Source organism: Pinus tabuliformis, chromosome Q (genome assembly GCF_031772625.1).
Source record: "Pinus tabuliformis cultivar Carrire ecotype Pingquan chromosome Q, CPIR1, whole genome shotgun sequence".
Classification (NCBI taxonomy): Eukaryota; Viridiplantae; Streptophyta; class Pinopsida; order Pinales; family Pinaceae; genus Pinus; species Pinus tabuliformis.
Window position 1 is genome coordinate 623,479,067 of NC_142296.1, and position 10,979 is coordinate 623,490,045.

Consider the following 10,979-nt stretch of genomic DNA (forward strand, 5'->3'; position numbering starts at 1 on the left):
AATTTGCTCTCGATTTCTGTATTGAAATGGCTGTAGTATAACTAGCTGGACGAATTGTTTAGAAAGTTATAGAAATTTTAGTTATATTTAGAGAAAATTTGGCAAAGATTTTTGTAAATCCAAGTTATAGTTGTCTCACTCTAAATGCATAAAATTTGACCAAGATTTTTGTAAATCCAAATTATAGTTGTCCAACTCCAAATAAAATAATTGAAATAATGAACATGTGATAAATAAATTGATGTGCTGGTTAGAAACGTTATTTTGTTCTGTAAGTCATGTATGTGCAGGCTGGTTTCTTAAATTGTTAACCTTAATGGTGTCTTAATATTCTCAGAGAAATTTATCAGACATAGAATCAGCATAGAGTTTCCATGGCAGCTAAGCAGTCTGAAACTACGGCCAAGCCTAAGTCTGCTAATTCCATGACCATAAAACTGATGGTCAATAAGAGAACTGGTAAAATAATGTACGCAGAAGCAGGGAAGGCTTTTGTTGATCTGTTATTCAGTTTTCTTGTACTTCCAACCGGGGCCATAACCAAGCAGGCCCTGCTCTCTAAAGTTACGAAGGAGGAGGATCAGACAGAAGTTCCTTGTATAACAAATCTTTATAAGAGCGTGGAGAATCTGTCTGCATTGGTCATGAAAGCTGACAAAGGGGCTCTGTTAGACCCAAAGGTATTCTCCAATATCTACAACAATGACACCCTTTCTATTCAAACTCCTCCACCTGCACGTCCTCCAAAGTACTATGTGTGCAACAACGTTAGTTACGGCTCCTTGACACACAGTTTCAGTACCCAATCTGGAACTAAAATGTGTCCCTGCGGCTATTCAGTAGACAGTGAAGTGAAGTTAGCGGACAACACCCCTGTAGCTGCCAAAGCTCCAGTACGCCTTCCGGGATATGTGAAAGAGACGGCCAACTTTGTCATCACAGACGACTTGCGTGTATTGCCAGCTAATTCCACTGCAACGGTTGTTCAGTTGTGGAATAAGCTGGACGTGCAGGAGCCGACGAATTTGAAAGAGCAGAATGTCACAGTCGGTTCCAATGAGGTAATCGATTTCGTTTGGCAGTGGCTTTGGAGTGTTCGGCTGGAATCTTGTTTAAATTGTTTTTTTTACTACAAAGTATTTGGATGAGGAAGAGTTCGTAATCGCTGATTTTGTTTAATGAGGCAAATGTTTGCATTGTTTATAAAATGATTATTTTTGGCTCATAATAAGATGGTGGTATTGTTTTCCATGACATCTGTGTTATTTTCTCTTTTTGAATCTTTTTATATCTGCATGTAGATCAATTGGTATGAGAGCATAAGATCTTTTCTCTCCTTTCTGAATCTTTTTAGATCTGCATGTAGATCAATTGATATGAGAGCATAAGATCTTCAAAGCCATCCACCCTTTCAAAGTCTGTTTTTTTATTTGGGTATTTGTGGCTTAACAATTCAACGTACTTCTTAGTGCACCCTCCTTACTTCAGATTCCCATCACATGTTGCTTGGGATCATACCTTTCAATTCTTTCGGTAGATGAAAATCATGCCGCCAAGTCGAGAACCCTCAATAGAGGACTCATGATTCCATGATTTAGCCATGCCTATTCAAGAGCTAATTACACTGCAACAACGGAGACACCCTTCTAGACAAATGTAAATGGATACACGCTTTAAATTGCCCAAATTCTCAGACCAAATGAATGGAGAGGTTGTCGATTCTTGGCTCCGCAGTCTCTCTACCTATTTCAAAACACGTCCCACAATGGAAGAGGACATGAAGCTTCAAATCGGCAGTCTACAGTTGGAAGGCCTAGTGCAAACATGGTGGGACACTCAACTCGAGAATATATCCTCAGTTGTCGAGCTCGAGGAACCAAAAGAGATTAGATCCACACATATCACATCTTACAATGAATTTTGTCAAGCCTTAAGAGCATGTTTTTACCCCTCATAATATCTCAATAATCTCTTTCCCAAACGGTTGCAACTCCGACAACTACCAATCAATTAGTGCAACCATACATTCATGTCTTTTGCAACTTGTGCATCAACCCCATATCTTTAATCCAGAAGAGGTATTAATTATTAGATTTAATCTAATCGTTTTTCGTCAAGAAATTGAGTTGCTTGATAATACTTCCTTGGACAAGGCGAATGTAAAGTGGCTCCTCAAACATGATCTCTTCAAACCAAAAATGGTCCTTTGCCCACTAGTCCATTAGTGTGGCCCCTGCCTCATCCCCCCTAGTGTACATTTCATAAGACCAACTCACATGTACTTCAAAATATGCACCCCAACAAGACACGTTTTATAGAGGTAGAGCAACAAAATTCTTCTTCCTCACTTGTAGTTGTTTCTCTTAACAATCTTACCGATGTAGACCCCTCTCTCATCCTCATTACTGGTAATGAAGATGGCACATCTGCTGCACCTCTATTTACGCATAATTGTCAAATCAAACATGAGTTGGTGACTCTTATCCTTGACAATGGAGTCAAAAGAATCTTGTGACACACAACTTGGTTCACTGCCTTAGCCTTCCCACCACTCCACACCCCAACTCACATCAGCTAGGCTAGGTTCAAAAGGGAAACCCTTGTCTTATTGTCTCCCAACGTTGTGCTGTCACCATTTCTATTGGTCCTTTTCGAGTTACTATTGTATGTGATGTTTCCCCTCTCAACTGTGTCGATTTGTTACTAGGCATTCCACACCAACAGGCTTGACACACTCTTTATCATGTTAAAGATAAAAAATAACACTTCCAACATGAGGTTTGTACCTATGTGTTCACATCTGCGGCGCTCACATCAACCCAACCTCTTACTCGAAAAGCTCCCATTAAGAGAGTCGATATAAACCAATGCATATCTTTGTGTTTGGTTTTCTCTATCAAACCAAAAAACAAAAACAACCCAATACCTCCTGCCATGCCTCCACTACAACCAAAATTTGCAAATGTCTTCACCAAACCCACACGGTTTCATCCCCCATGCTCTATTGAACATCAAATCGATCTTATTCCAGCTGCTTCCTTATCAAATGCCCCATCCTTTTGCTTTACTAGAAAATTGTCTGTTCGACCCGATTCATCAAAGAAACATGTTGTTGCTAAAGGTCATATTAGACACAAAAATATGTGGGTTGTAAAGGGATATGAAACCTCCACTGGTGGTCATAATGGGGTTCAAAGAAAGCCATCAATGGTAGAAATGGATGAAACCTCAAGTTCAAATTCTAGTAGCAAGAGTGCCACACAAGTTGGGGAAAAAAGAGTGCCACACAAGTTGGGGAAAAGCCAGTGTCAGCAACTTTTGCATAGAGTGTGGACACTCTAATCAATAGAAACAAAATGGTTGAAGAATGAAAGTCAATGAAGGGCCCTGTTGTCAAAGATTTGAAGGGCCTTGTTGTGGAAGATTCCATGGTAGAAAAGCAACCTTTTGCTTGTTATCAAATTCATGCTTCTTTCTATGCAGAATAATTTCAATAACGCACCACTCACCACTTTTGATGGGAAAGCCTTCAAAGAGTTTTGTTGTTTCATAGGAGCAATTGTCACCAAGCAGAATGGCACCAATTAGGCGTGCCAATGTGACTCTTGACTTATCATATCTTGTTGATCAGAAGGGACACACACCAATGCATAACAAATGACTCGATAGAAACGTGGAAGCATGATCCAGGTGGATATTGGTGGCCACCTTCCAATTCCACCTGGACCCCCACCATTGTCTTTCTCAGCATTTTTAGTTTCCTTAATTGTAGCACAACTTACTACTTTTAGCAGTTTTTCGGGTCCTGAACTTCCGGAGCCGTTTTGAGGCCCTAAACGACTTTTTTTTGGGAATCCGAGGGCAACATGAGTCCATGGAATGGAACAATGTTGCCCGTTCCAACAATGATAGTGCTCGGATAGATCTTTCTAATGAGCTATTGTATGCATCAAACGGAGATCATATGCCAAAGTTACGACCCCGGGAAGTTGATGTACCAACTTACCCCCAAACGGGGCCCACAGTTTGGCGTTTCATCTCACAGGGTTAGGTTTTGGAATGTTAAGGGTTTTCCATTGTTTCTCGACAATAAATAGGCCTTCGAGCCTCATTGTAACACAGTTCAGAGGCATGTAGCCATCACATCTCTTCTCAGAGATAAGCTACCATCACCCTAGCTAGTTTATTTCCATTTCTGGTTGTAAGCATATTTCAGTATTTTCCATTAATGAAATGAAGTATTATTTCTGCTGCATCTTTGTGTATATGGTTATCTCTGTAATTTGTTGCGTTCCTATTTAAATCCGGATCAGTGGTATCAAAGCAGTCTGCTTTTTCTCTGTTTTTCTTTGCATGTCCCCAACAAGGTCGGGATATAAGGAGTTAGGGCTTGAACTGGTTGAACCTTTGCAAGACCAGCCTCGCAAATCCCGACGGCCTCCCATGGCGGACGAGAAGAAAGACGAGGGGGCAGGAGATCCCATCAAAATCTTGCTCGAAGAAGCCCTCGAGCGACAACGTAACGCGATGATGGACAGCTTTGCCCAAATCCTTCAGCGGCTACCCAGAAGCAATGCATCGGCTTCCAGCAGCTACTCTGGAAACGCTACACCCTTTAAGGTACAAGTTAATTTTGAAATCCCCATATTTGAGGGTCAGATAGACGCAGATGCCGTAGATAAATGGTTAAATCTGCTAGAGGGTTATTTTTCTGTTCATGAATTTTCGAGTCGGGAAAAGATTGTTTTTGCTCTCCTCAAAGCAGCCCCCCACGTCAAGGACTGGTGGGAAACCTACTGTGAGCAGAAGGATGAAAGTACTGGCTCACTATTTTCAGCCGCACCCACCTGGGATTCGTTCCGGGATGCCATCAAGGAGCAGTACTACCCTGTCGGGAGCTATGAGGATGAATACATAAAGTGGACCACACTGTGGCAGGGAAGGGACCAAGACGTGCCGGAGTTCACCAATCTTTTCCATACCCTTCGCACAAAGTTGGGTATCAAGGATTCGGAGCAACATTTGATACTCAAATACCGTGGCTGCCTGCACAAGTACATCCAGGAAGAAATACAATTCCTAAACATCCCCTCGCTCGGCGCAGCATACCGGTATGCCGTCAAGGTCGAGCAGAAGTTTAAACAAAAGAAGCGAGACTTTGGATCTGCGAATCCAAAGCAGGGGAAAGGTGCCCCTAAACCACAGAACAAAGGACAAAGCCAAGGCGGGACAGCCCAAGACAACCAGCCGAAGCTGCAAGCAAAGAACAGCGCCGCAAAGCCGAGAAAGGACACTGGAAAATGGTGCGAGTTCCATAAGAGCTCCACTCACAACACAAGTGAGTGTCGGGCCAGGCAGTCACTGGTGGCTGAGCTAAAGGTTTCAGAATCAAATGCATGTTCCGACTTTGAGTCAGAACCCGATAAGGGGTATGAAAAAGGGAAGCAGATCATTGATGCGGACCCCAGCGCCACTGTTGCTACCGCAAAGATCCAGAAAAATGAACCCGAAGATCCAGAGGAGGAGGAGCGTCTCTTCCACTCCCAGATGTGGGTAAAGGGCTCCCCGATACAGTTCATTGTTGATAGCGGGAGTCAAAAGAACCTCATTTCGGCAGAGGTCGTGAAGCGGTTGGGCTTACCGACCACAGCACATCCACAACCGTACACCATTGGGTGGCTTCACCAAGGACGAGATCTTTGCGTGAGCCAGCAGTGTCGCCTTCCATACAACATCAAGCCCTTCACGGATGAGGTATTGTGTGACATTGCTCCCCTTGAAGTTTGTGATGTATTACTAGGACAAACATACTTGTGGAAGCGACATGCTGTGTATGAATCAAGGCCCCATGCTGTTATTATTACATTGGGAAATAAATTGTTCAGGATACCAGAGGTAGCACCACCTGCCGCCCTCTCTTTGATTACTGCAAAACAATGCAGTAAGATCATTTCCAAAACCAAGAAATTTGTTTTCCTGATGATATGCCCTCAAGGAAAGAAGAAGATAGTGGTCGCGGCCTCCAAACGGGGCCCCTCTGCACGACAACTACAGATGGACAAGATTGTGGAGGAGTACGAGGACATCTTCACCTCCCCAGCAGGGGTTTCTCTACACTGTCAAGTCAAGCACTCCATCGATCTGACCCCAGGTGCGCCGCTACCCAATGGACCAATTTATCGGCGCTCCGTTCTGGAGAACGATGAAATCAAGAGGCAGATTTAGGAGCTCCTGCAGAAAGGTCACATCCGTCCGAGTTCATCACCCTGTGGGAGCCCGATCGTGTTGGTACAGAAGAAGGATGGGACGTGGAGACTCTGTATTGACTATCGGGCGCTGAACAAGATCACTGTCCGTAATAGGTACCCGATCCCGCGGATTGATGACCTCCTAGACCAACTAAAGGGGGCGAAATATTTCAGCAAGATCGACCTGAAGTCGGGATATCACCAGGTACCAATCGAACCCTCCGATGTGTGGAAGACTGCCTTCAAATCCAAGGAGGGCCTCTTCGAATGGTTGGTCATGCCTTTCGGATTGACGAATGCTCCTGCAACCTTTATGAGGCTAATGGATGACATCTTGCGGCCATTCACCAACTCCTTTGTAGTAGTATACTTGGATGACATTCTGATCTTCAGCCAGAGTTGGGAAGAGCACCTCCACCACATCCGACAGGTTCTCCAAACACTGCGGCAACACAAGCTATGTGCCAATTTGGAGAAATGCACTTTTGGCATGACCCAGGTTCAGTATCTGGGATACATCATCGATGAACAGGGGGTGCATGTCGATCCAGCCAAGATCCAAGTCATTTGGGATTGGCCCTCTCCAACCACTCTAACAGAGCTCCGCAGCTTTCTAGGTCTTGCCAACTTCTACCGCAGGTTTGTGTTGGGGTTTTCTCATATTTCTTGGCCCTTGAGTCAAGTCACCAAGGGCGAGGCGAAAGAAAAATTCTTTTGGTCTGAATCTCAACAGAAGGCATTCAGGGAGTTGAAGGATCGCCTCTGCACGGCACCAGTGCTCGCGTTACCAGATTTACAACAACCATTTTGAGGTCGAGACAGATGCCTCTGACTATGCTATTGGGGCAGTCCTTACAACACATGGACATCCAGTGGCATATCACAGTGAAACACTTTCAGACACAGTCCGGAAGTACCCCACTTATGATAAAGAGATGTATTCCATTGTACAGACCTGCCAACAATGGAAGCATTACATTTTGGGGAAGGAAACGGTCATCCACACAGACCACCGACCTCTGCAGTTCATACAAACCCAAGGGAAATTGCAGAATGATCGCCATCAGAAGTGGTCTACATACCTGCAACAGCTTCACTTGAATATCAAGTATAAAAAAGGTAGCACCAATAACGTTGCAGATTGCCTCAGTCGACCACCGATCATGGCGCTAACCACCGTGCTCAACTCTTGTGGGCACGAGACTTCTGATTGGCCACTTCTCTACAAAAACGACCCAGAATTCGGCCACACATACCAGACACTCTTGGAAGGTCGGCAGGTTGCAGATTTTCACCTCCACGATGCCCTATTATGCCACCTCGGTCACCTTTGTGTTCCTTCAAGCGAGCGTGCCAAGATGATTTGGGAAGCACACTACATTCGGGCTGCTGGGCATTTCGGGGTCGAGAAAACAATGGCAGTACTGCAAAATTATTTCTATTGGCCGAATCTTCGACAGGATGTTGGGAAGTACATCCGATCATGTACTACCTGTGCCATTGCCAAACCAGCCATTAAGAAGCACAGCCTCTATACCTCGTTGCCTACCCCTAGTCGACCTTGGGAATCCATCTCCATGGATTACATGTCAGGCCTTCCTTCCACTAAGCATGGAAATGACTGTGTTTTTGTGGTCGTCGACAGGTTCTCGAAGATGGCCATTATGGTGGCCTGCAAGAAGAATATCACAGCAGAAGCCACTGCTAAACTCTTCTTTGAACGAGTGTGGGTGCACTTTGGGATCCCACAGTCTATCATCTCAGATCGGGACAGTCGGTTTCTCAGCACATTTTGGTCCAGTCTCTGGTCAATGCTGGACACCAAACTCACGAAGTCCATAGCCTTCCATCCTCAAACTGATGGCCAGACAGAGGTTGTCAATAGGATGATTGTGCACATTCTGCGCATGTATAACTCAAAGCATCCATGCACATGGGACGAGAGCCTCCCCTATGTTTAGCACAGCTACAACCGAGCTCTTCACAGCTCCACTGGCCATAGCCCTTTTCAGGTGGGTTTGGGATTCCGCCACTATGCCCCATTGATGTGGCCATGCCACTTGCAGCTACTCACATGAATTCAGCTCATGTCCAATCCGAAATAGATAAGGCCACCAGCTTCATTGAGCGCATCCAACATATTCGCCAGCAGGTCCATGACATTCTTAAGAAATTAAACGCCAAGTACAAGCAGCGACATGATCAACATCGGGTGCCACACAAGTTTCAGGTGGGCGACAAAGTCTGGTTGCATTTGCAAAAGGAACGCCTTACTGGAGCCTATCGGAAATTGAGACCAATCCGATATGGTCCTTACACCATTACTAAGGCTATCGGAGACAATGCATTTGAGCTCAGCATTCCCCCATTCCTTGGCCTGCACCCAGTGTTCAATGTGGACCGCCTTCGGCCATAATTTCCACCATTGCTAGACACATCCGACATTCAAGAACAGCTCAAACCCACAGAATTAAATCCAGATTGCATGGAACAAGCTGCAACTGATCGGATCATGGACACACAGGTCAAGAACACTCGCCAACAGAATATCCAACTGTATCGAGTTGTCAAAGCAGGCCAACTCCTTCAGCAGGGCAAGTGGCTCACCAGGGAACAAGTTCAGCAGAAGTTTCCTCATCTCATGGAGGAGCTCAACGCAATGGGGACCATTGCTTCCTAAGGGGCGAGGAATGATCCAGGTGGATATTGGTGGCCACCTGCCAATTCCACCTGGACCCCCACCATTGTCTTTCTCAGCATTTTCAGTTTCCTTAATTGTAGCACAACTTACTATTTTTAGCAGTTTTTTGGGTCCTGAACTTCCGGAGCTGTTTTGAGGCCCTAAACGACGTTTTTTGGGGAATCCGAGAGCAACATCGGTCCATTCCATGGACCGACGTTGCTTGTTCCAACAATGATAATGCTCGGATAGATCTTTCTAATGAGCTATTGTACGCGTCAAACGGAGATCATATGCCAAAGTTACGACCTCGGGAAATTGATGTACCAACTTACCCCCAAACGGGGCCCACAGTTTGGCGTTTCATCTCCTAGGGTTAGGTTTTGGAATGTTAAGGGTTTTCCATTGTTTCTCGAAAATAAATAGGCCTTCGAGCCTCATTGTAACACAGTTCAGAGGCATGTAGCCATCACATCTCTTCTCAGAGATAAGCTACCATCGCCCTAGCTAGATTATTTCCATTTCTGGTTGTAAGCATATTTCAGTATTTTCCATTAATGAAATGAAGTATTATTTCCGCTGCATCTTTGTGTATATGGTTATCTCTGTAATTTGTTGCGTTCCTGTTTAAATCCGGATCAATGCACGCTTTCCCTCATTTGGTGCAGGAAGTGGGGATGCCTCCCACTCTAAACAGGGAAGAATTGGCAACCAAGAAAGCCTCACCAATCAAAAACATCTAACTAATTGAGCAACAAAGAAAAAGTGCACTGCTTTCTTGGTAACATCTCAAACTTGAAACCATAAAAAAAAAAATAGTAAAAATGGAAACATCTCTATAGTTGTTTTATCTAATAACTTAAATTGATTTTTATTTCATATATTTCGTAATAACAAAATAATCAACAAAATATTTGCATTGTTTATAAAATGCCTATCTCTCCTTTGTAATAAAATGGTGATATTATTTCCGGAACCTCTGTATTATTCTCTCCTTTCCCAATCTTTTTAGATCTAATATAAATCATAGTAATTCATGTGTTAATGGCAGGTGATGCTCCTGCTGAAAGCCGCAATGGTTTCTAACACAGCTTTAACTGACGTCTTCAAAACCGAGTCTAAGGTATGTGGAACATTATTCTTTTCGATTTTAGTTCAAAAGCATAGCCGGGATTGCATAGGCTATATTATTCGGCTCTATAATATTAGACCTATAACTGATGCTACCGTTACTTTGTACGAAGTATTCGACTACGGTGGAGACGGACGCAGATCAAATCCCTTTGCACGAGCTTCTACTAAAAATGCTGAGAGAAGAGAAGACCTGAAGTACCGGAGCAACTAGGGGACCTAACAAGCTTAGAAAAATATACATTTTTACCTCTTAAAAAAATAAATGATTCGGACAATTTGTTATTAGTCTGAGTTACTTCTCACATCGTCAGTCAAGAAATATGAAAAAATTCGCAGATATCTTTAAGATCTCAAGGCTTGAACCAGATCACTGTGAGTCAAGAAAATTTCTTGTCATTTATTTAAAAAAATCGGTGTTCGGATATACGAAGCATTTTAATATTTGGCATTATTGTCTTTGGCCATTTTACATGATAATTTTTTTAGTTAGTCTGATATACAGTCTAGCATTTGGTAAATAAAATATTTAGAAAGGTATTATAAGTGCCCTTTCTGTTTTAATAAGCTGTAAAAGAAGTTTGAAAACGAAAATGGTTTTAAAAAAATGACTAAGTATTATCAAAAGGCATATAGGTATGCTATTTGCTAAACGAAAATGGTTTTAAAAAAATGACTAAGTATTATCAAAAGGCATATAGGTATGCTATTTGCTATGGTGTGAATAGCGCAACCCCCACCTATGGATTTTCCCAATGATTTTTATTATTGTGGATTTGCTCAATAGTTTTTCTCCATCAGCGCCTATTTCAAAACAAAAGTGGTTTAAAAAAATGATAAGTATTATCAAAAAGTAGATAGTTATGCTATTTGCTAGGGTGTGAATAGCACATCCCCCACCTATGGATTTTCCCCGTGAT

At 43.2% G+C, this 10,979-nt stretch overlaps 1 protein-coding gene across 1 annotated transcript; it reads left to right on the forward strand.

The window, feature by feature from the left end:
• The first annotated feature begins 207 nt into the window (after positions 1-207).
• Positions 208-10,444, forward strand: LOC149220988 (uncharacterized). The gene is made up of 3 exons (XM_089382884.1): positions 208-1,061; positions 9,980-10,051; positions 10,173-10,444. Exons 1-3 carry the CDS (start codon positions 375-377, stop codon positions 10,254-10,256), a joined length of 843 nt encoding a protein of 280 aa, XP_089239010.1. The 5' UTR covers positions 208-374; the 3' UTR covers positions 10,257-10,444.
• Positions 10,445-10,979: the final 535 nt, after the last annotated feature.

What these genes read in the sequence shown, in the direction of transcription:
- LOC149220988 (XM_089382884.1), top strand. Translation starts at nt 375, where the DNA reads ATGGCAGCTAAGCAGTCTGAAACTACGGCCAAGCCTAAGTCTGCTAAT. An exon ending in TCACAGTCGGTTCCAATGAG is followed by an intron (nt 1,062 to 9,979) that starts GTAATCGATTTC and finishes TGTTAATGGCAG; the next exon opens with GTGATGCTCCTGCTGAAAGC. An exon ending in TCTTCAAAACCGAGTCTAAG is followed by an intron (nt 10,052 to 10,172) that starts GTATGTGGAACA and finishes CTTTGTACGAAG; the next exon opens with TATTCGACTACGGTGGAGAC.